We start from the raw sequence: 25,311 nt of genomic DNA on the forward strand, positions 1-25,311 counted from the left end.
AACACCGCATCCGTCCACGAACCACACAGCGCCACATACCCCGCACCGCCCAAACTACTCGATTGGCTCCATCCTCTTCTCACTCTCTGGCAAATCAGTCAAAAAACTTGATTGAGCCGCATGCTCCTCGTCTTCTTAATTCCACCATTCCATAAATTCCACACAAGTTTTAATCCACGGTCACGGTCATGGCATCGACAAGTAAGTTTTTCTCTTTCTTCTTTCTCTTCTTCAAATTCACTGTGGGGAAAATTAATCTAATCCCTTCGTATCAAAACAGAAAAGACGAAAAAGTCGAAAGGAGTGACGTTATCGTTTCAAGAATTTTCCGCCCGTGTTGACGGTGACACGACCCCGTCGGGAAATGTTGTTTACGCTCCAGGGAAAAAACCTGCTTCCGGAGGAGGCATGTCCATGTCCAGCTGGGCCGATGAAGTCGAGGAGGATGGTGAGTTTTTAGTTTTCTTTCGTGTGTGGAGAGGATTTTTTAATAAATTGTTGAAACAAACAGATTTCATAACGACGAAGGAGCGGATCGTGTTGCCGACGGCGCCTCGCGCCTCTCGCGGTCCAGCTTATGAAGATGCGCAGATTCCAAAAGTGCCACCTTTTCAAGCAAACATTGGAAACTTACACTACGACATTGAAGAAGAAGATATTTATAAATTTTTTCGTGATTTGGACATTTTGGAACTCAAACTCCCCAGGGATCACGTCACCGGGAGGATCAAAGGTGGGTCTTTTTTTCTGTATAATTTAGAATAATTTACCAATAAATGTTAATTTCCGTAGGATTCGGCTTCGTCGTGTTCTCCACCCGTCAAGACCTGATCGACGCTTTGGTGATGAATGAGCAAATGTTGCGTGGACGTCCGATCCGAGTCGCTCTTTTATCCGGTGATCAACGAGTCGGGGGTGGAGGTGAACGCCGGGAGTACCGTGAACGTCCCCCAGCGGAAGACGAAGGTGTTGATAATTGGAGAAGCATGGCGGGTGCTGTTGTAGATAAAAGCAGTGGTTCTTTTAATCAACGATCCGAGTACCCATCGAGGGGTGGGGATCGTGGAGGTGATTTCAGAGGTGGGAATTTTAATAGAAGGTCAAATTTCCCGATCGGAGGGGATGATCAGGATCAAGAAGAGCAGGCAGAACCGTGGAGGAGGTCGCAGCAGGGGCCGCCGCCCAGCAGGGATAATTATTCTATGCGTGGAGGAAATGATGACTCACGTGATTTCCATAATCACCATCGAGGTGGAGGTGGTGGTGGTCGAGACGATCGAAGAGGAAATGATAACTATGAACCCCGACAACGTTCAAATTCACCCGATTTTGTTCGTGGTCCTACATCCACACGTCCACCTCCTCCAATTCGACAGCAGCAGCAGTACCCTCCACAACAACACCATCCACGTGCTGAACGTGAACGTGTCGAACCACCACCATCACAATCTTCTTCAGATGATGGTGTACCAAAGACTCGGAAGAAGCTCGTCCTTGCACCTCGGACTGCACCCACAGCCGCCACGCCGACAGAGTCTGCAGAGAGGAGCAGTTCCATTTTTGGGGAAGCCAAACCTGTGGACACTTTGAAAAGAGAGCTAGAAATTGAAGAGAAATTGAAACTTGTTCAAGTTAAAAGTGCGAGTGGGAGTGAAGCAGGGGAAGAAAGCGGGGATGGTGGTGGTGGAGGTGGGATTAAAAGGGGGGTGGTCAGGTAAATGGTTTTTTTTCTTTGGAGCTTATATTTTAAGGGGTGGCGTGGCTTTTATAAAAAATATCGCTTTTTTCTTAATTAATTATTAGACTCCGATCCAGAGACGGTTCAGAAAGAGAAATTCCTAGCCAATCCGCACCCAAGTGGAGATCGAGTAGGGGAGACGGGATCCTCGGTGGAGGTGTCATCACGGGGGATATGGTCAGAAGTAATAATACCAGGTGCGACTGGGGGAGTGTGAGGGAGAGAGAGTGGGGACTTTTTAATAATGCGCTTTCGTGGGGCTATTAATATTCTAATTTCCTGATTTTTATTTGATGATGAATTATCAATTTTGACTAAAAAAATGCAGCCGGCGAACCCATTCCCAATCCTCTGGCGAGGCTGGAATAGGTGAAAAAGATCCCCATTCCGATCCTGAAGATGAACGGGACTTCAAACAGCAACAAATGCAAAGGGAACAGAGGGAACAAAGGGGTGCTGCTGCTCAGAGGTGCGTTTATTTCTTGGTTTTTATGGGACCATTTTCTAAAACAATTAATAAATTCCAGAAGAGGTCCACCACCTTCACGTCAACACGATAATTATTATCCACGTGGCGGAGATCGTGGAGGAGATCCTCGTGGGGGTGGTATGGATCGTCATAATAACAGAGGCGGTCCACGTGGAAATAATTCCTCTCATTACTCTTCTCACCACGCCCAAGAATCTAAACGGATCATTGATCAGTAAGTTCTACTCGCGATCAATAAAAATAATTCAATAAATTAACAATAAAAAATTGCAGGGACGGTTTTGAAACATACCAACGCCCTACTGGCGGCCACCCCTCCTCATCATCTCAGCAGACGACTCCCCCCTCGTTAATCTCCCCCTCAGCTGCTGGCCCTCCCCCGGAGAAGCTCGTGCAGAATAAATTCGCAGCGTTGGAAGGTTCCGATGATGATTAAGCGAGCGTATTTAAAAGAAAATGAAAAAATATTTCACTAAAATTGCAACAAAACTTTTAATTTTTTTGTAAATAAATTTATTAAATTATGGCGCGAAAGTTTGAATAATTATTATTTTTTCATAATAATTAAATGAAATAATTTTAAAGATTTTGACAGCAATTTTTGTTTGATTTGTTGGCTTCATTTTCAGCAGAAATTGGTCGAGGCAAAATCACGTGATCAGTTGAGGAATTCGTTGCCGGAGTGGAATTTAATTGCTTTTGACTTACTATGTGGTAGATTTCTGCAAAATTGTAATTTCATCACGGTCAGTTTGGTTTTCATAAATTGATTAATTTGTCTAACCTGTGAGGATATTATGGAACGCGGTTTCGACATTCGTAGAATCCAGAGCACTCGTTTCGATAAAACTTAACCGATGTCGTTCCGCGAATGCTTTTGCCTCGTCCGTTGGCACGGCCCTCAAGTGTCGCAAGTCCGATTTATTACCCACCAACATGATGACAATGTTCTGATCCGCATGGTCTCGCAGCTCACGAAGCCATCGCTCCACGTTTTCATACGTTAAGTGCTTCGCTATGTCGTACACCAACAGGGCTCCCACTGCCCCGCGGTAGTAACTAAAGTGACAATTATTTTATTAGTAAATACGTAAGTTTATAGATTTACAAACTTACGCTGACGTGATTGCCCTGTATCTCTCCTGTCCCGCTGTGTCCCACTGGAAGAACAATTAAAAAATCAGCACATGACGTAACTACTAAGGTTAAAGTGCAATTTATTATACAATTTGGGCTTTGATGGTCTTCCCATCCACTTTGATTGATCTTGTAGCGAATTCAACCCCGATCGTGGATTTTGATTCCAAATTAAATTCATTCCGTGTGAAACGAGAGAGGAGGTTGGACTTCCCAACTCCAGAATCACCAATTAACACCACTGCAATTTTATTTATTAGAAAAATCAATTAAAAAATCCTCCAAAAAAACACCGCCTACAAAGAAAAACCCCTCTCACCTTTGAAGAGATAATCGTACTCATCATCCCGGGACACCATCCTTTCTCTGATTTTATATATTTCCTCCTTAATTTAATTAATACGCTTTCCTACTAAACTATATTTTAAAAATCTTTCACTTGATTCCTCTGCACTGCTGCTGCTGCGATGCGATTGATGATTTATTATTTTTTTTGACTCACCAAAGAACACAGAGAGAGAGAGAGAAGAAAGCTCCGTTATTATGTAGCCATCTACCAGGCAGAGGAATCAAAAGGGATGAAATACGCCCAGTCAGAAGATTCGTCAGTCCTGAGACGAGGTGAGTCACACCAGGCGAGAGGGAGACCACCAGATTTAAACAAACTTCAAGTGGTTTTTGTGTATATAGACACTTTTTGACTGTGACACTGCTGTCAAGGAAGATGGGCAGCAGAGGTGAAGACAGGTGGGTGTGTTGTTATTGTGTGTGTGGGTGGTTAGAAATCTGTGTATTAATTTGACCTCTTTTTTCTCTAGCAAAATTTGACCCTGCTGATGATTTATAAAAAACTAAGCACAAATAACCATGTCACAAGACCCCCTCATCCAATTCCCTGCAGGAACCCCGATCTGGCTCCCTTCGCCAGCCACGGTATGGAAATGTGTGACCCTCCAATCCTACACCCCACAAACATCAACGTTAACTTATACGGACCCGGATTCACCCAACCCAACGGCGATCCTGACGATAAACATCAGTACACCGCCACTCCCTCGGAATCCGACAATTTTAATTGGGCAGAATGACCTCACTTCGCTTTCCTATCTGCACGAACCCGCCGTGCTGCACAATCTTCAACATCGGTTCAATTTGAATACGATTTATACGTATTGTGGAATCGTTTTGGTGGCGATTAATCCGTATGAAGAGTTGGATATTTATAATCGTGAAACTATTTTGGCATATCGGGGAAGTGGGAATGAGTTGGATCCTCATATTTTCGCCGTGGCGGAGCAGGCCTATAATAAAATGGAGCGGTGAGTTAGTTGCTTAATTTTTAGTTGGTTTTTAGTTAATTAAATTGTATTTTTAGTGACTCCCTGAACCAGTCGATAATCGTTTCTGGAGAGTCGGGAGCAGGAAAAACCGTATCAGCGAAATATGCCATGAGATATTTTGCAACGGTTGGTGGTTCAGAAAACGAGACACAAATTGAACAGAAAGTTTTGGCCAGTAGTCCAATCATGGAAGCGATTGGCAATGCGAAAACTACGCGAAATGATAATTCTTCGAGATTTGGTGAGTTGTTTTAATATATTTTCTTAACTGTAAATTAATTAATAAATCCCCACAGGAAAATACGTGGAACTCCACTTTTCCCCCCGTTTCTCCATAACGGGAGCCTCGATGAGAACGTATTTATTGGAAAAATCCCGTGTTGTCTACCAGTCTCCTGGAGAGAGGAATTATCACATATTTTATCAAATGTGTTCCACTAATCATTCAGAATTATCGGAATTATATTTACAACCCGCTTCAAATTTTCACTACACGAACCAAGGATCAACGGACCCAACCCCGTCGGATAATTTTAATGAAACTGTTCAATCCTTAACTCTGTTAGGTTTTGGTTTAGATAATCGTAGGAATTTTTTCAAAGTCCTCGCATCAATTTTACAATTAGGAAACATTCAATTTAATCAAGGTTCCAATGATGAGGCCACAATTTCCAAAGATTCCAAACCGTTGGGGAATTTTATTCAATTGCTGGGGATTGATGGGGATTTGGTTAGAAAAACTTTAACCACAAAATCTTTATTTTCCGGGAATGAAATTATTATTAAGAAATTGTCAACGAAAGAGGCGAATTATTCGAGAGATGCTTTAGCTAAATTAATTTATTCTGAATTGTTTAATTGGGTCGTTAAAATTGTTAATGAAACGCTGCTTAAATATACGATGGATAAAATTCATAAGTTTATTGGGGTGCTGGATATTTATGGGTTCGAGACTTTTGAGATCAACTCGTTTGAACAGTTTTGCATCAATTACGCGAATGAGAAGTTGCAACAGCAGTTTAATCAGGTATTTTTTAACATTCTTTTGTGTTTTTTAGTGGGACTAATTTTTTGATTATTAATTTACAGCACGTGTTCAAACTGGAGCAGGAGGAGTACATTCGCGAAGGGATATCGTGGACAATGATAGATTTTTATGATAATCAACCCTGTATAGATTTAATAGAATCGAAATTAGGAATATTAGATTTGTTGGATGAAGAATGTAAATTGGGTTCGGGTTCGGATTCCTCCTGGGTTTTAAAACTCCATTCAAAATGCATCACTTCCAAACATTATGTGAAACCAAGGATGGATTCGGACAAAGGATTCCTCATCAAACATTTCGCTGACGACGTGGGTTATTCCTGCACGGGATTCATTGAAAAAAATAGGGATCTCGTCGGCGGGGAGTTGGTGGGGGCCATCGGGAAGGTAGTTTTTAATTGGAGTGTGGAAAAATTGATAAAAGATGATGTATATTTTTAAATAAATTCCAGAACCCCTTCCTCCAAATGGTGCTGGCATCACAATTGACGGCTCCAACCGCCACGGCCCAAGCGATAGGAAAGTCAACGGGTGGCAAAAAAGCGACAACGACAACTGTGGGATCATCATTTCGAGATTCACTAACTTTACTAATGGCCTCATTAAACAAAACGACGCCGCATTATGTTCGGTGTATTAAACCAAACGATGAGAAATTACCATTTGTCTTTGATCCTCATCGAGCTGTTCAGCAATTGAGGTGAGTTCTTAAAAAAATAATAATTTAAAACGTGATAACAACTCATCTCTAAAAAATCAGAGCCTGTGGTGTACTGGAAACGATTCGGATCTCCGCCGCTGGCTTCCCCTCGCGATGGACATATGCGGATTTTTACGCCCGCTACCGCATGCTGGACAATAGCAAGAAACGTGAAAAGAATCCAATTCTGAGTTCGAAAAACTTGATAGAAAATTTACTCCCAAACCCAGACACTTATCGATTAGGAAGTAGTAAGATATTTTTCCGCTCTGGGCAAGTAGCTTATCTTGAGCGGATCCGATTAGAGAAATTACAACGAGCAGGGTTGATAATACAGAAAAATATTAAAATGTTTGCTAAGCGAAACGTTTATAAAAAGCTACAAAAATCAATACGACTCTTGCAAAACCAAGCGAGAGGATTCCTTGCAAGGAAACATGCTCTTTTCCTCCGACAAACCAGAGCAGCTATTAAAATCCAATCTTATTATCGAATGTGGAGCACGAGATGTGTTTATGAATCTAAATTGACTTTGATTAACAAGTTACAAACAAGGATTCGTGGATTTTTGGCCAGGAAATATGCAGCAGAGATGAAGGATTTGAAATATGTTACTAAAATCCAATCTTATTTTAGAGGATGTTTAATCAGGAGGAAGGTTTCGGACCACAAAAGACGAATAGTTCTTGCACAATGTTGCATCCGTAGATTTTTGGCCAAGAGGCGTTTGCGTATTTTGAAAACGGAGGCCAGATCACTGGAACATGTTAAGCAAACGAATAAAGGCTTGGAAAATAAGATTATTTCCTTACAACAGAAAATCCAAATTTTAAACAAAGACATTGAAGTGGGGAAATTGTTAAAAATTGAAAATGAAAAGTTTAAAAATGAATTGATCAATTTTAAATCTATTGAAAAAGAAGGGAAAAATCAGAAAATTATGATTAATAATTTAAATTTAGAACTGGATGAAGTTAAAAAAGTTTTAGACACGGAAAAGGCAGAGAAATTTGATTTAGTTATTTTTAGTGAAAAGAAATCAGACGAAATTTTATTATTAAAAAAAGAATTAGAGTTAAAATCAGAGTTAATTAATGATTTAAGAGAGAAAATATTACAATTAGAAAGTGAAGTCAATTTAAAAAATGGTTACGTGGAGAAAAATACTATTTTAGAATTGGAATTAGACGCTGAAAGGAGGAAATACATGGACATTGTTGTTAAATCAGAGGGGGCTGTTATCAGTGGAGGAGTGGTGGGTGGTCAGATTCCCGTAGCTAAAGAGAGGACTAGTTTAGAAAGGGATAGATTAGAGAAGAGGGTTAAAGAGTTGGAAGTTGAGAATTCTATTCTGAGGAAGAGTGGTGGTGGTGGTGGGGGTGTGATGACGATTGATGATGTGGAGGTGAGGTTTTTTTTATTAATTTTAATAGTGGCTAGAATTTAATTATGATAAATATTTCCGCAGATCTCCTCTGCCTTAACGAGTCAACGAGAATTGAACCAAAACTTGGAATCCAAATACAATTCACTCCTCTCATCATTGCAAAATCCATCAATCCAAACTGAACTTGAACGTCTGATTCAAGAGAATTTTTCTCTAAAACAACAATTATCCACCTCAGAACCTACAACTTTGGAAGAATTACCATTCCACGTCGTGAAGAAGAAACATGTTCAATATTTGGGAATGCTCGAGTATAAACAGGACGATTTAGACAGGATCCTCAGGGCTCTCGTGACGGGTAAAATTCTCATTATTTTAAATGGTAAATCAGAAATGATAAGTGTAAAATTTATTTACAGACCTCCCCCCATCCCTGGCGCTGAGTTCCACCCCGATAAAATCATTGCCAGCCTACTTAATCTTCCTAATGATCCGCTACACGGATTACATAAATGATGATGAACGTGTCCGCGTACTACTAACAAAAGCAATCAATTCAATCAAACGATTAATCCGGAAACGTGGATCGGATCATTTGGATTTATTAATTTTATGGATGTGCAATATGACGCGATTATTACACACGTTGAAACAATACTGCGGAGATGCTGGGTTCCAGAAAGATAACACTTTAAAGCAAAATGAACAGTGCTTGAAAAATTTCGACCTCGTGGAGTACAGACAAGTCCTCAGCGATCATGCCGTTTGGGTTTACACCGTGAGTTCTTCATTGGAGGTTTCGTGGGATTGTATTTAAAATTAATTAATTTGCAGCTGCTGATAAAATCCCTGGAGGACAGTCTGCAATCCCTCATCGTGCCTGCAATACTCGAATCGACATGTGATCCCACGGCCGCCTCGATCAGTAAACCATTGGACTCTTTAATCGGACAATTGGATAAAATTTATAACCTCCTCGATGGCTACGGATTAGAATTGAGCGTCACTTTTCAGATTTTTAAACAGTTGTTTTATTATATTTGCGCCGGAGCTTTAAATAATTTATTGCTGAGGAGGGAACTGTGCCATTGGAGTAAAGGGGTCGACATCCGGTTTAACATCTCCGGGTTGCAGGTGGGTTTTTTATGGAGGTTTTTTTGGGGGGTTTTTATTAATTTTTTTGCAAAATTAGGAATGGACTCGTGGGAAACGGATGCCGGACGACATATTGCTACCCACACTGGCGCCCTTAATCCAAGCGAGTCAAATTCTACAGGCTCGGAAAACGGATAAAGATGCGGGGTCCATCGTTGAAATTTGCGATGATTTGTCGGCCCAGCAGGTAACATTTATTTAATGATGAATTTGTGTTTGAACTAATGTATTCCTTTTTAAAAAAGGTCGTAAAACTGCTGAACCTGTACTCCTCAAAAGACGGTTTGGATTCGGACAAGGTGTCGAAACAACTGATTTCCGCCGTGCAAGATAAACTAACAGAATTGCGAAGTAACAAAACCTCTCCGGCTGGGCTCTTGATGGACACAAAATTTAGTTTTTCAGTCAAATTTGACTTTTGTCCTAGTTCTGTTAAACTAGAAGAAATTGTCATTCCAGAAACTTTTGGGATCAGTGCGTTCGTCAAAATGTTGTAGGGAAATTTATATTTTTTTGTAGCCTGTAACTTAATTTATGATAACATTCCCCTTCTGTGATTTCTAATTTATCGTTTTTTCTTCTGTGATGTGAGGTGCTGCTAAAAAAATAAATAACAAAGTAGAAATAGCAATACAAAAAGTAATTTATTGTCCCAATCTGCCAAATTGTTCAACGACATCCCCCACCGCACTGCCCACACTAATTTGAAAATTGATCAATTGACCAAATAAATACCCATCCGGAGTACACATTTGCCAATGCATTTCAATCTTTGAGGGCGTTATCGGGGTTGGAACACAGAGGAATGTCATCTTTAGCGTTGTGCTGGCGAGGGGCTGCAATTTTGGGAATTAATCGTTAGTTAAACTGTTAAATGAGAGTAAAATTAATGAAAAATCGCACCTCCACCGCCTCCAGAACGTTAATTTTATCAATAGTCCACTGATTTCCATTCCCAGAATTCCCTCCTTCATTAGTATCACAATAATCCATCACAACGACGTTGAGGTCACCCTGAACGTATCTCAGACAGCATCCCGGTGGCCACCGGGTTTGACCGTCGTTTTGTAATACGAGTTCGATTTGTTGGGCTTTGTTTTCTGCTAGAGCCACGGAATGAGGGGGCGGTGGGATGGAGGTGCAGGAAAAGGACGGGGTGGAGCCTAAGATGGGTGAGGGTGTTATTATTGTGGAATGGCGTGGGTAGTGGTGGAGATTTTGATGAGTTGGAGGCGATTGGGAGTTTCCAATCAGGTCGAAATAGGAGCCCACGGCGAGTTGGAGGTTCCTTTAAAGGAGAGATTGTTAGTAAATAAATAAATAAATAGAGTAAGAAAATTAATAAATAAGATAATAAATAACTAACCAATTGTTCATGTCGAGAAAGAACGCGGCGGCGTACTCGTTGAGGACGCTCTCCCCCACCATTTTTTGTAATTGTTTAACAAGAACGTCCTTGTCAGTGGTGGCCATGCAGGAAAATTGGTGTTCAATTTGATGCAGTAATGAATTGTCTCCTGCTCCGCCACTAGCACCTAAAATCTGATCTTCATCCTGTTCCATTCTTATATCTGAGTCTCCTGCTGTAGTGGGTGGTGTGCTGTTGAGTGGCGGTGCGGATGGCGGCGGCGGCGGCGGTGGTGAGTCGACAGGGTCCGTGTCCATATTTTTTATTTTATTTTGGTAATTTTATTTTATACAAAAAAGAGAAACGTATTCTGCACACATTTGAAGAGTCACTAAAAATTGTAATATAATTTGAACTGGAGAAGTTCCCTCTGGGTATTGTTTCCATGTGCCCCTGTTTATTCCACCGCGAGAGAGTCGAGAGTGGAGAGCAGGTGTTGAGAGCAAAGGTTGCTTTTTGGATGAATATAAAAGTGTGTGTGAATAGAAAAACAGGTGACGAGTGACGAGTAATAAATAATCAGTGTTTTTTAGGTGGGTGCGGAAAAATGGGTGGCTGTTTAAATGGTTAAATTTAATATAAAAAAATATGGAGGATGGGGACACCGGGATCGATCATCTAGATCAGATGGTGAGCTTTTTCTTAATTTATATTTTAATTGGCAAGTAATTAATTTATAAATTTGTAGCCCACCAATTCCCATTTGATAATGACCTCATTAACGGCTGGTGCCTTTGCTGGTGCACTCGCAAAAACGACAATCGCTCCCTTGGACAGGACGAAAATCTATTTTCAAGTAAGTTTTAAGTTTTTTTAAGTGGTTATATTCGTTGGAAATAACGCTATATGAAATTGCATTAACACTGCATAAATGATTTTTTTGCATAAATGTTAACTTGTAACTTACAAGTGATAAACCACTCTATAAAATTGCAGACCACCCCGACGGCCCCCTTCTCCACCCGCACCGTGCTCTCCTACTTGATTAAAACGTATAAAACCACCGGATTTTTTTCGCTATATCGTGGAAATTCAGCCACAATGGCCAGGATCGTTCCTTACTCTGCCGTAAGATTTTATGATAATAAACTATAACCTCCAAGAATCCATAACTCAATATAATCCAAATTTTGCAGATCCAATTCGCCTCCCACGAACAATACAAACGCCTCCTGACCCCCACCCCCTCAACTTCAACCCACACATCCCGCTTCATCTGCGGCTCCCTCGCCGGGGTCACCGCCCAATCCCTCACCTATCCTCTGGACCTCTGCCGCGCCCGCCTTGCCGTCTCCCCGTCAAACAAGTACAAAAACCTGAGTGATGTTTTCCTCAAGATAATCACCAAGGAAGGACCAATGACTTTATTTCGTGGTTTTATTCCCACGATGATCGGCGTCGTTCCTTATGCGGGGTGCTCTTTTTACACTTATGAGACTTGTAAAAAGTGCTACAGGGAAGAGTTTGGGACAGAGGCGAGTGGGGTGGTGAAGATGGGGTTTGGTGCGGTCAGTGGGGTCATTGGGCAGACCAGCTCGTATCCCTTTGATATCGTGAGGAGGAGGAGGCAGGTGGGGGTGGAGTTAGTGGAGGGGAATTTAGCCAGGGTCATGGTGGAGATTGCGAGGTGAGCTTGATCTTAATTAATTGTTTTAATTGATTTAATGGATTAATAAATTAATTATTTAAAAAAACAGGACGGAAGGGATAATAAAAGGCCTCTACAAGGGACTATCGATGAATTGGATCAAAGGCCCGGTGTCGGCGGGGATCAGTTTTAGCGTGTTTGATTACACGAGCATGCTTTTAAGGAAATATTGGTGATTTTTATTTTATTTTTATTTTAGAAAAATGTGCAATGTGTCTGATAGTCAATTTTATGATATAATATATTTTTTTGTGTGCGATCTACTATTATGAAAAATAAATGCAGAAAAAAACGAGAAATGAATATTACAAGAAAGAACTGCATAATAATAAAAAAATCATGCAGGAAGAAATCCCATCTCTCAACTCAATCGAGAAGATTTTTTGCACGTGCCGACAAGATGTTTTATTCACTCGCCTTTTGTAACCTTCACCGACTTTCCACAAATAATATCACATGCTCACTCTCTGAGATTCTCCACTCTCGACACAACACAACACACAGACGAACTTAATAACATATCAAAACTTTTTCCTTTGCGCTGCCTTAAAAAATACTCTCTTTTTTAAATTATAGTATAAAAAAAATCTTGCCAATTGCCTTTAAAAATAATTTAAAAAATGTCTTCAGAAAACAAACCAGCGACGACTTCGTATAAACAAACGGTGACTTCAACGGCGGATTATCTGGTGAGTTTTTTTAAATCACGCGTGAGATTTTGCAGAATTAACAATTATTTTTTTATAATTTGGTGTTTTATAATTTTGCTCGTGTTTTTTTGTGTTTTTTTATTACTAACCGTTCAGTTATCCGCATTAAAAACCCTGACCCCAACCACCACTGCCCATTGTATGCACCACAGTAAAAAGATGTCCATTTTGAGTGAGCAGGTGTTTTTTTAATTAACCTTAACTCTAACCAAAGAACAATTAAAAATAATAATTATTTAATATCCCTAGGCCCCCGGCTACCTGAAGCGCGCCTCGACCCCTGCCCTCTTCTCCGTCTTCAAAAAATACGCCTCGGTCACCCTAACCGACGAGCTAACCGGGACCCCCACCCCCTACATGACCGCATCGGATTTTATCCAATCCTATCTCGGATTATTCAACGAACCCCCGCACAACGCGAAATCCGTCGCTTTACTCGCCGGGATTATAGACACGTCCAAGGATAATTTAATTAGTTTCCCTGAATTTCAAGCCTTTGAAGGTTTATTATGCCTGCCGGATGCACTTTATCAATTAGCATTTCAATTATTTGACACCAAGGGGACGGGGTTGGTCACGTTTGAAGAGTTTCAAGAAGTTATCAAGCACACGGTGACGTTCAAGAGGATCCCTTTTGATCTGGATGGGGGGTTCGTGAAGTTGGTGGGTTTTTCTTGGTAATTTTTGTTAAAAGTCACTTTCTAAACCAAATTCGTATGACTTTCCAGTACTTCGGCAAGTCAAAAAACCGGATAATAACCTACGCCGAGTTCTCCCAGTTCCTGCACGATTTCCACGAAGAATACGCCGTGGAGGCCTTCCGCCGCTTCGACACGAATGGGACGGGATTCATCTCCGCCCTGGATTTTGCAAATATTATGACGCAGATTAAAAGACATTTACTCACGAAAGAGGTTCAAGAAAATCTGATGGGGATCACACACGCTCAAAAAGTCTCGTTCCCCTTTTTCATGGCGTTTAACTCGCTGCTTAATAATATGGAGTTGGTCAAGAAGATTTATCTCAATGCCACGGCGGGGAGTAGGGGGACTGGTAAAGAATTTTTATTTATCGGTTAGTTAATGGGTGATTAATTAATAAATAAAATCCTTAGAACTAACGAAAGAGGAATTCCTGCACTCTGCTCAAATGATGTCTCAGATAACACCGCTGGAAGTGGATATCTTATTTTTACTCTGTGATTTACTCCACCAAACGGGTCGGATCCAGTACTCCGACCTTCAAGCCATCGCTCCGGAACATTACTTTAAGCAAATTACGAAGAGATTTGCGGATTTTAAGGCGGTGGAGAGGCCGGAGGATCGCGGGGTCGGGATGATGATTCTGGAGAGCGCTTATCGGTTTACCCTGGGGGCACTGGCGGGGGGTGAGATACGATTTTTGGGTGATAATTTAAGAATGGTTGGCTAATTCGTGGTAAAATTGTAGCGGTCGGAGCCACTGCGGTCTACCCGATCGACTTGGTCAAAACCCGTATGCAGAACCAGCGGAGTGGGTCTTATATCGGTGAATTAATGTACCGTTCAAGTGCGGATTGCTTTAGAAAAGTTATTCGGCACGAGGGTTTTGGGGGGTTGTACAGGGGTTTGGTCCCTCAGCTCATGGGCGTCGCCCCGGAGAAGGCCATCAAACTCACGGTGGGTCTTTTTTTGTGTTATTTTGGGCCGTTGTAATGGTAATTTGTATGCTGATTTTATTTTGTAGGTGAACGATCTGGTCCGAGACAAACTGACGAGGAATAACACTATCCCGGTTTGGGGGGAAGTGGTCGCGGGGGCGAGTGCAGGAGCGAGTCAGGTGGTGTTTACGAATCCCTTGGAGATTGTGAAGATCCGGCTGCAGGTGGCGGGGGAGATTGCGAGCCAGGGGAAAATTGGGGGGTGGAGCGTTGTTAAAGAGTTGGGGTTTTTAGGGTTGTACAAGGTGCGTGTGGGTTTTTTTGGCATAAATTAAACGCCCCTCTTAATTGGCTGGAACAGCCCACTAGTTTGATGTCACCTACGATTAGCTGAAATCTCCACTACGTCGATTTTTCAACCCACCTATTTAGCTAGTGGTGGCCATTTATCTGATTCTTAAATTAAAGGGATTATTAAGCACAAAAACCGTTATCTAAATTATACAGAAATTCTTAGGATACTACAAATTTACTTTTAAAAATTTACAATAAGACTAATAAGAGCTTTAGCTCGAGCAACCATTTTCCACTTACGCTTTTGACCTAAAAAGATACGGTTTTGGCTCAAACTTTATCTAACTTTTCTGAAAGTGCTAGTTAAATTACACATGAATCCACTCGTCAATTTTGGATTTTATTATCCATTAGCGGTAAAACTACAGAGGCCGTGTAACTTTCAAACGATTAGGTGGCTCAAAAAACCCATGAAGGGTTCGCATGGTGAGTTCAAAATAAGTGGGAAGGTTCAGCTAAATAAGTGGAAGCCTAAATCTAAGCCAGTTTTTTTAAGAATGTTCGTAACGTGTTTTTTAAATTTCAGGGCGCCAAAGCCTGTTTCCTGCGGGATGTTCCCTTCTCTGCCATGTGAGTTTTTCTCTGTCCGTAACATTCATTAAAATAAAACAATTTTTAAAACCCCCGCGCAGCTACTTCCCAGTCTACGCCCACACAAAAGTCAAATTTCAAGACGACAACGGTTACAACGCCCCCTGGACGCTCTTGGTGTCCGGAGCAATTGCAGGCATTCCCGCCGCGTCTCTCGTTACCCCAGCGGACGTTATTAAAACTAGGTTACAAGTCGTAGCGCGGGCTGGTCAAACGACTTATGATGGAGTTATGGATGCTACTAAGAAGATTTGGAAGGAAGAAGGGGGGAAGGCCTTTTGGAAGGGGGTTAGTTTATTTTTATTAGGGGTTTTTGGGGGTGATTTCAGCAGAAACTGGTCAATCCAGGATTAAGGATTGGGGATTAATTAATCCTTAATCTCAATCTTTAATCCCGGAATTTTAATCCTTAATCCTCAATCCAACTCTGCCAACTTTAATCTAAAAATGGGATTAGAATAGGATTAAATCTGCAATGACTGAAAACTTGAAGAGCAAACTTCTCTTGAGATCGCTCCCTTTTCGAAAATTGATTGCATTTCGTTCATTTTATCAAACATTTAAAAAATACTCACAATCTTTTGCAAAACTACCCGTAACGCGGTATCCTCAATGCACAATTTTCAACATTTGTATGAGCTTTATAAAAGAAATGTGAGTACATACTCTGACCAAACTATGATCAAAAACGTTTGTTAAAATAGTACCGAGGGTAAAATTAGATTTTTTCCTTTAACGCAAAAATATTCAATTGCGAATTAGAAATTGTATTAATGAGCGATCTAATTTTGCATGCAAAATGTTCAAAATATTTCATTTTCAGAAGTTCATAGACATTTGTTTAATTAATTTAAAAGTCTGGCATAATAATGAACATTAAACAATTAATCCACGACTAAATTAATTCCCAATCCAGGAAATCCCTTTAATCCCTTGTCAATCCTAATCCCAGATTAAATTCAATCCTTAATCCCAATCCTTAATCCCAAAATTTTAATAAAAATTAATCTTTAATCCGAATCCCAATATTCTCATATTTAATCCTCAATCCTTAATCCCGATATCTTTAATCCGACAGTTTTTGGTAATTTCTAAATTAGAGTATTAAAATTTCAGGCCGGGGCCCGAGTGTTACGGTCCAGCCCGCAATTTGGGGTGACCCTCGTGACTTATGAGATCCTTCAGAGGCTGTTTTACATCGATTTTGGGGGGAGGTAATTTGTTTTTAGGAGGGTTTTTCAGCGGGAATTTTAAAAATTTTATAAAATCGTTACAGCCGCCCAGCCGGATCCGAGTTGAACCTTCCGGCCACTGGATTGATAGAACAAGGGAGCAAACCGTCGAATCCTGATCATATCGGAGGATTTGAAGTTGCGCTGCCGATTTTGAGTGGGATCGAGTCTAAGTTTGGGTTGCTGTTTCCTAAGTTTAGTCATGGCAGGGGGCTTAATTAATTGGTTTAAGGGGGAATTAGGGTGAAATGGCAATGAACAATGCACGCGTGAAGTGTCGCGTTAATGTATGGGGTCCCGGTGGGGGGAAAGTATTTTGTGTTTTTTAGGTGCTAGTTTTTAGCGGAGGAAAAACGTCCATAATTTATTTTAGTTGAACAAATGACGAGCTTTAAAAAAAGTGGAAATAAATGGTGCAAGGACTTGAAAAATAAAAAAATAGTGTTTTTCATGAGTTATTTAGCAAATCACCATCAAATCCATGATCAAATCATAGTCTACTCGCAGCAGCAGCAGCGCCACCTCTCTCCACCACCACTTCATCTCCTGTCATATAAACACCACCACCAGACCAGTGTAATAAGTCTACTACTCAATTTTCCCAAGGTTTCACACACACACACACAAGGTTTCCCTTTTCCTTCTCTTCTTCTCTTGTTGTTCCTTCTTTTTTGTGAGAAAATAAAAATCCCCACCGATAAAAACACTGCCCCCCTCAGATAACCAACAATGGCCAACAACGCTGCTGGCCCTGCAGCCGCTGGCGCCGCCGGTGGCGCAGCTCCTCCCGCCCCACCCAACAACCCACCCCAACCGAATATAAACAATGCAAATTCGACGAGTGGTTCAGGAAATAATGCAATCAGTCGAAATATTCCGTCCCCTCCGCCCCCGCCTGAAGCCCCCACCCCCGTCGCGGAGAATTGGTGTTACACGCAGGTGGGTTATTAATTAATTAATTGGTTTTACTGAGAAATATTGAAAAACGTTTATTTCCTTCAGGTAAAAGTGGTAAAGTTCAGCTACATGTGGACCATCAACAACTTTTCCTTTTGTCGGGAGGAGATGGGTGAGGTTTTAAAGTCCAGCACGTTCTCGGCAGGGGCCAATGATAAACTCAAATGGTGCTTGAGGTGAGATTTTTAATTAATTATTAGCTAGTTACAAGGTGACTAAATTAAAATAAATTAATTTTAGGGTCAACCCAAAGGGGCTGGATGAAGAATCGAAGGACTACCTGTCGCTCTACCTCCTCCTCGTCTCCTGCAACAAGTCCGAGGTCCGAGCCAAGTTCAAGTTTTCCATTTTGAATGCCAAAAGGGAAGAGACCAAAGCGATGGAGAGCCAAAGAGCGTACAGATTCGTGCAGGGCAAGGACTGGGGGTTCAAAAAGTTTATCAGGCGGTAGGGGATATTTTTTTGTGATTAATTTATCCGTCTGATCAATTAATAAATGCACAAATTAACTAACTAATTCCTCAACAGGGACTTCCTCTTGGACGAAGCGAACGGCCTCCTCCCGGACGACAAACTCACGATATTCTGCGAAGTCTCCGTGGTTGCGGATTCCGTGAACATTTCCGGCCAGTCCAACGCCGTACAATTCAAAGTTCCAGAGTGTAAACTGAGCGAGGATTTAGGAGCACTGTTCGAGAGTCAAAAATTCAGTGATGTCACGCTGGCGGTGATCCCGGGGAAGGAGTATCAAGCTCATAAAGCCGTGTTGGCAGCGAGGAGTCCGGTGTTTGCGGCCATGTTCGAACATGAGATGGAGGAGAGGAAGCAGGTGGGGTAGTTACTTATTGGGTCATTATTAAAGTAGGGGGGAGATTATTAATGGTGATAATTCCATAGAACCGCGTGGAGATAACGGACGTGGACAACGAAGTCCTCAGGGAAATGCTGAGGTTTATCTACACCGGGAAGAGTGGCAACCTCGACAAAATGGCGGATGATCTCTTGGCGGCGGCGGACAAGTGCGTGGATTTACTTTTTTATGGCATTTTTTATGATTTTTGACTAATTTTAGTGTGTGTGCGCAGGTACGCCCTGGACCGCCTCAAAGTGATGTGTGAAGAAGCCCTGTGCACCTCCCTCTCGGTGGAAAATGCGGCGGAAGTTCTGATCCTCGCGGATCTCCACTCGGCGGATCAACTCAAGGCCCAGGCGATTGACTTCATTAACATGTGAGATTTACTGATTTAGTTATTTAATTGCAATTTAATTAAATTAAATTAATTGATAGCCACGCCACCGAGATAATGGAAACCCTTGGTTGGAAATCCATGGTCCACTCCCATCCGCACCTGATCGCGGAGGCATTTCGAGCCCTTGCCACCCAACAAATCCCACCCATCGGACCACCAAGAAAAAGGATTAAACAAAACTAGTTTTATTAACTTTCGGTTATTGTTTTTTTATTGAAAGATTAATTTTTATGCCGTGAAATCAATAAAAAAAAATTCGCAAAAAATATGAAGGAAATTAAGTTTGGAATTATTTATTTAACAGTTTTCTCTTAAATTTTCCTGCTACAATTTTTGATTTTTTATTTTACTTTAATAAACTATTAAACTAATGTTTGACTCGCTGGTTTTTAAATTCGTGGATTATTTAGAAAGCAAAGAGGAGGAGGAAAGCCATCATGAGACAGAACAATCCCATGGCCTCGGACAGGGCGAAACCCAAAATGGCGTAGGAAAAGAGCTGCTGCTTCAGAGAGGGGTTTCTAAATGGATTGAGTTATTTATTGGTTAATTGTAGTGGATTTAGTGAATAAAGTGGTGAAATAATTAGTAAATTACCTGGCATAACCGATGATCAACGAGCCAAAGACGGACCCGATCCCAGCTCCGGACCCGGCGACCCCGACCGTGGCCGCACCAGCACCGATGAACTTGGCGGCGGAATCGATATCGCGAGAGGCGGGGGTCGTGGCGATGGGGCGCTAGTGGAATTATTTTAAGGTGTTAATTGTGGGGAATTAATTATAAAATTAAGAAATAAGAGAAACTCACCACGACAGCGAAATTCTGCACTCCTCCAACTGAGGAGGATCGGAGGATGGTGGAGGATGCGGAGGACCGGGTGCAGAGGGCCGTGGCGAGGCGGAGAGAGTTCATCTAAGGGTTATTATTGAGTGATTAGTGTGGGTATTAAGGGTATGTGAATAGTGGGTGTTTCTTACCTTGGAATTTCCTTTTTTTCCTGACGAGAGAGAAAGAGAAAAAAATTGAATCACCGGAGGATTTTTCGGCTGATGGAAAGAGTGGAGAGAGAGAAATGGCGAGTGACTGACTGACGGTGGTGGTGGCAGTCATGAGCAGAGCAGGGTGGGTGGGTCTGACTTTTAGTTTTGGTAGGGAGTAGTGGAGGCCATCTAGCGGGGGAGATTTTCATATGAGGAGAGAGAGTTCCATGCAAAATTTGTATGGATTTTTGGGGTTTTTTTGTTTAGTGGGGTGGGTTTTCATGGGGGGTTTTAATAGATTTTTGGGATTGACTCAGTGGAAAGGGGGGTGCGCCCACTTATAAATTCCCCATGAAAATCGCCAAATTTCCCCACCATAAACACGCATAAAATTTAACTTCACTTTTATTGAAACCTCGCCAAAAATCCCACACATCCTTCGCAGACCCCTAAAAAAGGCTAAAAATAACCCCTCTCTCGAATCCCAGCCAAAAATTCCTCTTTTCCCGACTTTCGAACCAGCTCGAATTAGTCTTTTCAGTGTGTCTCCAACTTCCAGCGGATCAGGTCTTTTTTTCTCCACACTCGATTTTAAAGACTTTTAAAGACGATGGTGAGATTTTACAATTTTTAATTAATTACAAAGGAGTTCTGTTAATTTATGGTGTTAATAATTAACACCATAAATTATTTCCCGCAGGCGGAACTCTCAGCTCGGGACATTGAACGTGAGATTAAATTTAAACAAAAATTCCCAGGGGACACGCCCTGACCTAAATCCATAAACAAATTCGCAGGTGCCAAGTTCGCCTTTTCCATCTACGACTTTGAGGGTTCGGACACGGTGGACGCTTTCTACATCGGCGACGTCCTCCGCGCATTGAACCTCTCTCCGACGCAAAAACTCTGCGAAAAACTCGGCGGAACGAAGAAGCGGAATGAGAAGAAGTTTAAGGTATGGACTACGTTTTATAATTAGGCGATGGCTTATATCACGTGACTTGATAGGTGGACGAATTCCTTCCCATTTTCGCCACTGCTAAAAAAGACAAGGACGTGGGGAACATTGAGGACTTTACGGAAATCCTGAAACTGTATGATAAATCGGGGGATGGCAAGATGCCGTATGCGGAATTAAATCATATCCTGCAGTCGTTGGGTAGGTCAAGCCTCCACTGTTGGTGGTAGTGGACTAATGGACAAATTTGGACAAATTTGGGGAAAAGAGTATATATTTTTAAAATTTCTTTAATCGGTTGTCCGCTGTTAAGAGAATTTCGTGGTTTTAATTGTCCAGTGTCTCGATTAACGTCCATTAAAGTGATAAAATTGATAATTTTGAGGATAAATTAAAGGTGAGCGCCTGGACAAGGACGAGGCGGAGGCGATTCTGAAGGACTGCTGCGACGCGGAGGATGAGGACGGATTCGTTCCTTACAAACGTATGCTTACTAATTTAATGTGATTTAGAAATTTGGTGATAATAATCCATTAAAAAATTGCAGCCTTCCTGAAGAAGCTGATGGCCGGCCCGTACCCCGACGGAGAATAAATACACCTTTTTCACACAAACACACACTGGACAAAGAAAAACTCTGGAGATATCAAAATTTTAATGGAATTTTTTTGTGAGGATTTTTGTTAAGCTCTTTTTAAAAATTTTGGAAAATAAAATTGGATAAATTGGCAAAAAGCGAGAGAGATTTATTTTCATGAAAATTCGCAATTTAAGAAATCTGCATTTTGCATGGAAAATTTTGCATAGCGCCACCTTTCGTGGAGCGACGAGAAAGAGTCGAGATACACGTAATCATAGAAATCATAGGCGGGGAGTTTGAATCCACTGTCAATACACCGAATAGGTAGAGATTTCGTAAAAGAGTTGGAGAGCATATGCAAGATAACATTTTTAATAGTAAAACACGTAAAATAAAATAAAATAAAATAAAAATGGACTCCCTGTTTGAAGACCTCCGACGTATGAACAAGCGTCAGTTCCTTTATCAAGTTTTGTCCTTTGGGATGATTGTGAGCTCCGCGTTGATGATCTGGAAGGGGTTGATGGTCGTCACGGGGTCGGAGTCTCCGATCGTCGTGGTGTTGAGGTTAGTCCTTGTTATTTATTTGTTTATAATTAACTAATTTATTATCGTAAAATTGCAGCGGGTCGATGGAGCCGGCCTTCCACCGAGGGGATCTACTTTTTCTAACGAATTACGAGCAGGACCCGATCCGCGTGGGGGAAATTGTCGTTTTTAAAGTGGAGGGGAGGGATATTCCTATTGTGCACAGGGTGTTGAAGTTGCATGAGAGGTGAAGAGGTTCTTAGCTTTTTGGGTGGTGATTTTGTGACTAATAAATAATTACCACAGATCCAACGGCACTGTAAAATTCCTCACGAAAGGAGACAACAATTCGGTGGATGATCGTGGCCTGTACGCTCCCGGGCAGCTCTGGTTAACCAAAAAGGATATCGTGGGGAGGGCGAGGGGGTTGCTTCCTTATGGTCAGTTAAGATTCATTCTAGTGTTCTAATTCCAATTAACTAATTAATAAAATTGCAGTGGGGATGGTGACGATCTACATGAACGAGTATCCCAAAGTCAAATACGCACTCCTGGCCGGACTGGCTGGCTATGTTTTAATTCATAGGGAATAATTTATGGTTACTTTTGTAAATAATATTCTCTCTTTAATAAATTTCTCTTTCTCTCGTATTATGAATTATTTAAATCGATTAACAAAGTTTTGAGGTTTTCTATTAGAGTTAGAGTAGGGTTGTTGTTGTGGTGGGAGGATTGGTTGGGGTTGGGGGGTGATGGGGGGAGGGGCTGGGAGTTGGTGAGATTGTGGGATGTGTGGGAGAGGGGTGGGTCCAGAGGGGTAGAAATATTGCTGTTGCTGTTGTTGCTGTTGGTGGAGGATTGTCTGGATTTAGAGAAGGATTTTGTTAGTATTTTAGCATAAAATTTAAGACTATAAACTCACCTGATAATACTGTTGTTGCTGCTGTTGTTGAAGGATTTGTTGGATGAATGACGTGTCCTGCATCATCACTCCCGTCGTCGTCGTCGGACCCATTCCACCACCACCACCATTATTATTGTTATTCAACTGCTGCATCATCTGCTGCTGAGTTATGGGCACGTAATAAATCACATTTTGTCCATTGCCACCTCCACCTAAAGGAAATTGCTGCTGCTGCAAGATTGGGAGATAATTTGCCAGTGGGTACTGGTAATATTGCTGTTGAGGAAGGGTGGGTTGAGGAGATGGGACGTATTGCGGGGGGATGAATTGTGGTGGGGACATCACTTGCGGGGGTGGTGGGGGTTGTTGCATTTGTTGTTGTTGCGGAGGTGGAGGTGGTGAGTAGAACCCAGCAGGATCGACTCTGTTATTATCCACCCCATTATTTTCCTCAAACCCCTGATGAAAGTAGTCCTGACTTGATGAGCAGCTCGTGCTGGTGGACATGATTTGTAGAGATTTGTAGCCGGAGGAGGCCGGGGAGATGGAAGGTTGTTGGTGTGGGTAGGAGTGGTGGGGGTAGGTGCTCAAGTGGTGGTTGGTGTGGTGGGATGACGTGGTTCCTGCAGGGAATTTATTAATTTGTCAGTTAGACACAAAAATGAGGGAAAAATAATAAACCACAGACCATTCTGATAGCCCCCGAAACTCGAGGATTTCAAGCTGACCCAGCTTTTTTGTTTGTTGTTCCACTGGCGACGGACCCTGCTCTCGTCGAAGGACTCGACCTTGGATATGGGGGGGTCTTGAAATATTCTGTTTCGGGCGCGGTGGTAGTCGAGAGTTCGCTGCTCCAGGGTTTTCTTGGCCATCTGGTAGTCATTTTTAGTTAGTTTTTGTCGTAATTTATCAAATTTTCTGGAGATTCTCACCTCACTGGTAGCACCTCCACCGCCCCTCTGCTTATTCACCTCCTCGCTGTTCCCCCTCTCTAAATTCCCTCCCTCCCTTTTCAGCACCACTTTTTCTCCACCACCATCGTCACCACCGCCACTCTCCTTTTCGAGTAATTCCCTAAATCTAAAGTCGAGCAGTTTTTCTCCTCCGTTTTTGGAGACGACGACGCAGTTCCCGATCGGGTCAATGTTGTGATCGAGGTTGAAGAGGGATGAGATACGGTGGACTAGCATTCGATGGTAGGAGGACATCGAGGGGAAGGGGAGGGCCGACCTGGGGAGTTAATTATTGATTAATAAACTAAAGGTTGGATGAGACTATGTGCGATAAAAAGTACGGTGAATGGTATAGAATTTTAATATTTCCAGCAGCATCAGCCTTTCGTCTTTCATTTCATTCACTCAGTCGCCATTGCTGGTCAGTCAGTTAATTAATTAAAAATATCAAAACAGAGTAAAATTACCCATCCCCCTTGACGAATTGGATCAAGTCAGTCTCGATTCTGAGTATAATATTTCGATCTTTTAAACTTTTGAGCATCGTGTCGCGGATGAAGTTCAACAACTGTTCGTCCTCGTCGATCGCGGAGGAGCGAGAGAGGAGCTTCTTTCCTCCACCCGTAGAAGTTGTGGTCACGCTGGTGTTTGTGTTTGTGGAGGTGGTGGTGGGAGGTGTGGAGGATGATAACGTCAGGGTGGAGAGCTGCGATAATTTAATTAGTGAATAGTAATTATTGGATAAATTTGAGTGACTACTACCTGCTCCTCAATCATCTTCGAATTGTTGTTAGCACCACCCCTCGGATCACCTTTATTTTCCATTTTATTCTCTACTTATATAAAAATTATAATATATTTCGATGGCGATTTTGGAGTGAGTAAGTGGAGAGTCAGGCGAGTGAGTGAGTGAGGGAAGAAGTGTGTATAGTGGTATTTTTAGCCTGGTCTCAAATAGCCATGCGCTTCAGGGTTACCGCGCGCCGCGAGAGGAGAGAGGAGAGGGTTGAGATGAGAGTGAGAGAGAAGAGAATCGGCTCTGCTGGAGGAAGAAGTCGGTGTTTGTTTTTTATATAAATTTTTGAGGGGAAATTGGTGAACTAAATTTTTAAGTTGTTTTAATTGAGAGAATAAATTAATGATGAAACCAAAGGTGAATTCTGGGAGTAATAAACCCACGGCGGAGGAGCTCCACAATGAACTGAAGGTGATTTTACTATTAATTTGCAATTATTTACTAATTTCCACTAATAAAATCCTATTTCCAATTTAAAATAGATCGAAATAAAATCCGGCCTCCAGCTGATCGACTCTACAGTGAATTCCCTCGCGAAAACGAAATTTATCCTGCAAAACGTTCTGGAAAAATCTAATCTGTTGTTTTCAATTGCTTCTACTGCTACCGCTACTGCAGCACCACCACCCCCACCATCACGTGACCCCCACTCACGTGACCATAAACCTAGTGTAAAATCCAACGGGAAAAAGAAACGGTCCCGCTCGAGGTCAAAGTCACGTGGGAATAGTCCCGCACCGGTCAAGATTTTGAAGAGGAGGCAGCAGAGTTCGAGCAGTTCGAGTAGTTCCAGCAGTTCCAGTGGGTCGTGTTCCACTTGTAGTGG

General features: G+C 41.9%; 11 protein-coding genes across 14 annotated transcripts; 7 read left to right on the forward strand and 4 right to left on the reverse strand.

The window, feature by feature from the left end:
• The first annotated feature begins 57 nt into the window (after positions 1 to 57).
• On the forward strand, positions 58 to 2,762 carry LOC110849445 (eukaryotic translation initiation factor 4B). 3 transcript variants are annotated; one of them, XM_022096851.2, is made up of 8 exons: positions 58 to 201; positions 281 to 448; positions 512 to 733; positions 793 to 1,714; positions 1,804 to 1,935; positions 2,067 to 2,207; positions 2,266 to 2,442; positions 2,502 to 2,762. In XM_022096851.2, exons 1-8 carry the CDS (start codon positions 189 to 191, stop codon positions 2,662 to 2,664), a joined length of 1,938 nt encoding a protein of 645 aa, XP_021952543.1. In that variant the 5' UTR covers positions 58 to 188; the 3' UTR covers positions 2,665 to 2,762. The 3 variants fall into 3 exon arrangements, with proteins under 3 accessions (XP_021952543.1, XP_021952544.1, XP_021952545.1); XM_022096852.2 differs by having other exon boundaries at positions 2,269 to 2,442; XM_022096853.2 differs by lacking the exon at positions 1,804 to 1,935.
• On the reverse strand, positions 2,741 to 3,860 carry LOC110849463 (ras-related protein Rab-11B). Its single transcript, XM_022096875.2, has 5 exons — positions 3,685 to 3,860; positions 3,455 to 3,606; positions 3,345 to 3,388; positions 3,013 to 3,287; positions 2,741 to 2,950 (listed from the first exon to the last, which is right to left on the reverse strand). The coding sequence occupies exons 1-5, from the start codon at positions 3,722 to 3,724 to the stop codon at positions 2,808 to 2,810; spliced, it is 654 nt and encodes a 217-aa protein (XP_021952567.1). The 5' UTR covers positions 3,725 to 3,860; the 3' UTR covers positions 2,741 to 2,807.
• Positions 3,861 to 3,992: 132 nt separating this feature from the next.
• LOC110849439 (unconventional myosin-Va) lies at positions 3,993 to 9,627 on the forward strand. The gene is made up of 12 exons (XM_022096843.2): positions 3,993 to 4,112; positions 4,184 to 4,684; positions 4,741 to 4,946; positions 5,002 to 5,732; positions 5,795 to 6,139; positions 6,205 to 6,452; positions 6,513 to 7,857; positions 7,921 to 8,197; positions 8,259 to 8,617; positions 8,674 to 8,973; positions 9,032 to 9,181; positions 9,240 to 9,627. The coding sequence occupies exons 2-12, from the start codon at positions 4,233 to 4,235 to the stop codon at positions 9,489 to 9,491; spliced, it is 4,665 nt and encodes a 1,554-aa protein (XP_021952535.1). The 5' UTR covers positions 3,993 to 4,112; positions 4,184 to 4,232; the 3' UTR covers positions 9,492 to 9,627.
• On the reverse strand, positions 9,620 to 10,760 carry LOC110849460 (protein ILRUN). Its single transcript, XM_022096871.2, has 3 exons — positions 10,361 to 10,760; positions 9,898 to 10,282; positions 9,620 to 9,830 (listed from the first exon to the last, which is right to left on the reverse strand). The coding sequence occupies exons 1-3, from the start codon at positions 10,657 to 10,659 to the stop codon at positions 9,639 to 9,641; spliced, it is 876 nt and encodes a 291-aa protein (XP_021952563.1). The 5' UTR covers positions 10,660 to 10,760; the 3' UTR covers positions 9,620 to 9,638.
• An 85-nt stretch (positions 10,761 to 10,845) lies between these two features.
• Positions 10,846 to 12,353, forward strand: LOC110849457 (mitochondrial coenzyme A transporter SLC25A42). Its single transcript, XM_022096869.2, has 5 exons — positions 10,846 to 11,032; positions 11,091 to 11,198; positions 11,339 to 11,470; positions 11,539 to 12,029; positions 12,100 to 12,353. The coding sequence occupies exons 1-5, from the start codon at positions 10,991 to 10,993 to the stop codon at positions 12,224 to 12,226; spliced, it is 900 nt and encodes a 299-aa protein (XP_021952561.1). The 5' UTR covers positions 10,846 to 10,990; the 3' UTR covers positions 12,227 to 12,353.
• Positions 12,354 to 12,476: 123 nt separating this feature from the next.
• Positions 12,477 to 17,016, forward strand: LOC110849443 (calcium-binding mitochondrial carrier protein Aralar1). Of its 2 annotated transcripts, XM_022096847.2 has the most exons (11): positions 12,477 to 12,739; positions 12,857 to 12,940; positions 13,010 to 13,423; positions 13,489 to 13,813; positions 13,875 to 14,147; positions 14,210 to 14,418; positions 14,486 to 14,704; positions 15,280 to 15,323; positions 15,386 to 15,632; positions 16,461 to 16,558; positions 16,621 to 17,016. In XM_022096847.2, exons 1-11 carry the CDS (start codon positions 12,671 to 12,673, stop codon positions 16,796 to 16,798), a joined length of 2,160 nt encoding a protein of 719 aa, XP_021952539.1. In that variant the 5' UTR covers positions 12,477 to 12,670; the 3' UTR covers positions 16,799 to 17,016. The 2 variants fall into 2 exon arrangements, with proteins under 2 accessions (XP_021952539.1, XP_021952540.1); XM_022096848.2 differs by lacking the exon at positions 12,857 to 12,940.
• A 156-nt stretch (positions 17,017 to 17,172) lies between these two features.
• Positions 17,173 to 19,055, forward strand: LOC110849452 (speckle-type POZ protein). The gene is made up of 7 exons (XM_022096859.2): positions 17,173 to 17,515; positions 17,579 to 17,709; positions 17,774 to 17,980; positions 18,062 to 18,362; positions 18,431 to 18,552; positions 18,619 to 18,762; positions 18,822 to 19,055. Exons 1-7 carry the CDS (start codon positions 17,306 to 17,308, stop codon positions 18,964 to 18,966), a joined length of 1,260 nt encoding a protein of 419 aa, XP_021952551.1. The 5' UTR covers positions 17,173 to 17,305; the 3' UTR covers positions 18,967 to 19,055.
• Positions 19,052 to 19,901, reverse strand: LOC110849468 (ATP synthase lipid-binding protein, mitochondrial). The gene is made up of 4 exons (XM_022096880.2): positions 19,764 to 19,901; positions 19,594 to 19,698; positions 19,381 to 19,523; positions 19,052 to 19,304 (listed from the first exon to the last, which is right to left on the reverse strand). Exons 2-4 carry the CDS (start codon positions 19,696 to 19,698, stop codon positions 19,190 to 19,192), a joined length of 363 nt encoding a protein of 120 aa, XP_021952572.1. The 5' UTR covers positions 19,764 to 19,901; the 3' UTR covers positions 19,052 to 19,189.
• Positions 19,902 to 20,242: 341 nt separating this feature from the next.
• On the forward strand, positions 20,243 to 21,459 carry LOC110849467 (myosin light chain alkali). The gene is made up of 6 exons (XM_022096879.2): positions 20,243 to 20,379; positions 20,467 to 20,494; positions 20,564 to 20,721; positions 20,775 to 20,925; positions 21,122 to 21,208; positions 21,272 to 21,459. The coding sequence occupies exons 1-6, from the start codon at positions 20,377 to 20,379 to the stop codon at positions 21,316 to 21,318; spliced, it is 474 nt and encodes a 157-aa protein (XP_021952571.1). The 5' UTR covers positions 20,243 to 20,376; the 3' UTR covers positions 21,319 to 21,459.
• Positions 21,460 to 21,607: 148 nt separating this feature from the next.
• LOC110849465 (signal peptidase complex catalytic subunit SEC11C) lies at positions 21,608 to 22,499 on the forward strand. Its single transcript, XM_022096877.2, has 4 exons — positions 21,608 to 21,871; positions 21,930 to 22,079; positions 22,139 to 22,272; positions 22,331 to 22,499. The coding sequence occupies exons 1-4, from the start codon at positions 21,717 to 21,719 to the stop codon at positions 22,423 to 22,425; spliced, it is 534 nt and encodes a 177-aa protein (XP_021952569.1). The 5' UTR covers positions 21,608 to 21,716; the 3' UTR covers positions 22,426 to 22,499.
• LOC110849448 (R3H domain-containing protein 2) lies at positions 22,433 to 24,649 on the reverse strand. The gene is made up of 6 exons (XM_022096856.2): positions 24,452 to 24,649; positions 24,157 to 24,395; positions 23,669 to 23,966; positions 23,425 to 23,608; positions 22,755 to 23,359; positions 22,433 to 22,694 (listed from the first exon to the last, which is right to left on the reverse strand). The coding sequence occupies exons 1-6, from the start codon at positions 24,512 to 24,514 to the stop codon at positions 22,491 to 22,493; spliced, it is 1,593 nt and encodes a 530-aa protein (XP_021952548.1). The 5' UTR covers positions 24,515 to 24,649; the 3' UTR covers positions 22,433 to 22,490.
• Positions 24,650 to 25,311: the final 662 nt, after the last annotated feature.

Source organism: Folsomia candida, unplaced genomic scaffold, assembly GCF_002217175.1.
Source record: "Folsomia candida strain VU population unplaced genomic scaffold, ASM221717v1 Fcan01_Sc004, whole genome shotgun sequence".
In the NCBI taxonomy this organism is placed as follows: Eukaryota; Metazoa; Arthropoda; class Collembola; order Entomobryomorpha; family Isotomidae; genus Folsomia; species Folsomia candida.

Bases quoted from the DNA above. Each gene is read 5' to 3' on its own strand.
- LOC110849445 (XM_022096851.2), top strand. The intron at 449-511 runs GTGAGTTTTTAG...TGAAACAAACAG, and splicing joins CGATGAAGTCGAGGAGGATG to ATTTCATAACGACGAAGGAG. The intron at 1,715-1,803 runs GTAAATGGTTTT...ATTAATTATTAG, and splicing joins ATTAAAAGGGGGGTGGTCAG to ACTCCGATCCAGAGACGGTT.
- LOC110849467 (XM_022096879.2), top strand. The intron at 20,722-20,774 runs GTATGGACTACG...GTGACTTGATAG, and splicing joins GGAATGAGAAGAAGTTTAAG to GTGGACGAATTCCTTCCCAT. The intron at 20,926-21,121 runs GTAGGTCAAGCC...GATAAATTAAAG, and splicing joins TCATATCCTGCAGTCGTTGG to GTGAGCGCCTGGACAAGGAC.
- LOC110849463 (XM_022096875.2), bottom strand. From the start codon at position 3,724: ATGGTGTCCCGGGATGATGAGTACGATTATCTCTTCAAAG. The intron at 3,389-3,454 runs GTATAATAAATT...TTGTTCTTCCAG, and splicing joins AGACCATCAAAGCCCAAATT to TGGGACACAGCGGGACAGGA. The intron at 3,288-3,344 runs GTAAGTTTGTAA...TTGTCACTTTAG, and splicing joins TACAGGGCAATCACGTCAGC to TTACTACCGCGGGGCAGTGG.
- LOC110849448 (XM_022096856.2), bottom strand. From the start codon at position 24,514: ATGGAAAATAAAGGTGATCCGAGGGGTGGTGCTAACAACAATTCGAAG. The intron at 23,609-23,668 runs GTGAGAATCTCC...AATGACTACCAG, and splicing joins GTGGAGGTGCTACCAGTGAG to ATGGCCAAGAAAACCCTGGA. The intron at 22,695-22,754 runs GTGAGTTTATAG...CTCTAAATCCAG, and splicing joins AGCAACAACAGTATTATCAG to ACAATCCTCCACCAACAGCA.
- LOC110849468 (XM_022096880.2), bottom strand. From the start codon at position 19,698: ATGAACTCTCTCCGCCTCGCCACGGCCCTCTGCACCCGGTCCTCCGCA. The intron at 19,524-19,593 runs GTGAGTTTCTCT...TAATTCCACTAG, and splicing joins TGCAGAATTTCGCTGTCGTG to CGCCCCATCGCCACGACCCC. The intron at 19,305-19,380 runs GTAATTTACTAA...CAATCCATTTAG, and splicing joins TTGATCATCGGTTATGCCAG to AAACCCCTCTCTGAAGCAGC.
- LOC110849460 (XM_022096871.2), bottom strand. From the start codon at position 10,659: ATGGACACGGACCCTGTCGACTCACCACCGCCGCCGCCGCCGCCATCC. The intron at 10,283-10,360 runs GTTAGTTATTTA...TCTCCTTTAAAG, and splicing joins TTTCTCGACATGAACAATTG to GAACCTCCAACTCGCCGTGG. The intron at 9,831-9,897 runs GTGCGATTTTTC...CCAAAATTGCAG, and splicing joins ACGTTCTGGAGGCGGTGGAG to CCCCTCGCCAGCACAACGCT.
- LOC110849443 (XM_022096847.2), top strand. From the start codon at position 12,671: ATGTCTTCAGAAAACAAACCAGCGACGACTTCGTATAAACAAACGGTG. The intron at 14,419-14,485 runs GTGGGTCTTTTT...TTTATTTTGTAG, and splicing joins AGAAGGCCATCAAACTCACG to GTGAACGATCTGGTCCGAGA. The intron at 16,559-16,620 runs GTAATTTGTTTT...AAATCGTTACAG, and splicing joins TACATCGATTTTGGGGGGAG to CCGCCCAGCCGGATCCGAGT.
- LOC110849465 (XM_022096877.2), top strand. From the start codon at position 21,717: ATGGACTCCCTGTTTGAAGACCTCCGACGTATGAACAAGCGTCAGTTC. The intron at 22,080-22,138 runs GTGAAGAGGTTC...TAATTACCACAG, and splicing joins GTGTTGAAGTTGCATGAGAG to ATCCAACGGCACTGTAAAAT. The intron at 22,273-22,330 runs GTCAGTTAAGAT...ATAAAATTGCAG, and splicing joins GAGGGGGTTGCTTCCTTATG to TGGGGATGGTGACGATCTAC.
- LOC110849452 (XM_022096859.2), top strand. From the start codon at position 17,306: ATGGCCAACAACGCTGCTGGCCCTGCAGCCGCTGGCGCCGCCGGTGGC. The intron at 17,516-17,578 runs GTGGGTTATTAA...TATTTCCTTCAG, and splicing joins AGAATTGGTGTTACACGCAG to GTAAAAGTGGTAAAGTTCAG. The intron at 17,981-18,061 runs GTAGGGGATATT...ATTCCTCAACAG, and splicing joins TTCAAAAAGTTTATCAGGCG to GGACTTCCTCTTGGACGAAG.
- LOC110849457 (XM_022096869.2), top strand. From the start codon at position 10,991: ATGGAGGATGGGGACACCGGGATCGATCATCTAGATCAGATG. The intron at 11,033-11,090 runs GTGAGCTTTTTC...ATAAATTTGTAG, and splicing joins TCGATCATCTAGATCAGATG to CCCACCAATTCCCATTTGAT. The intron at 11,471-11,538 runs GTAAGATTTTAT...CAAATTTTGCAG, and splicing joins GGATCGTTCCTTACTCTGCC to ATCCAATTCGCCTCCCACGA.
- LOC110849439 (XM_022096843.2), top strand. From the start codon at position 4,233: ATGTCACAAGACCCCCTCATCCAATTCCCTGCAGGAACCCCGATCTGG. The intron at 5,733-5,794 runs GTATTTTTTAAC...ATTAATTTACAG, and splicing joins TGCAACAGCAGTTTAATCAG to CACGTGTTCAAACTGGAGCA. The intron at 9,182-9,239 runs GTAACATTTATT...TTTTTAAAAAAG, and splicing joins ATGATTTGTCGGCCCAGCAG to GTCGTAAAACTGCTGAACCT.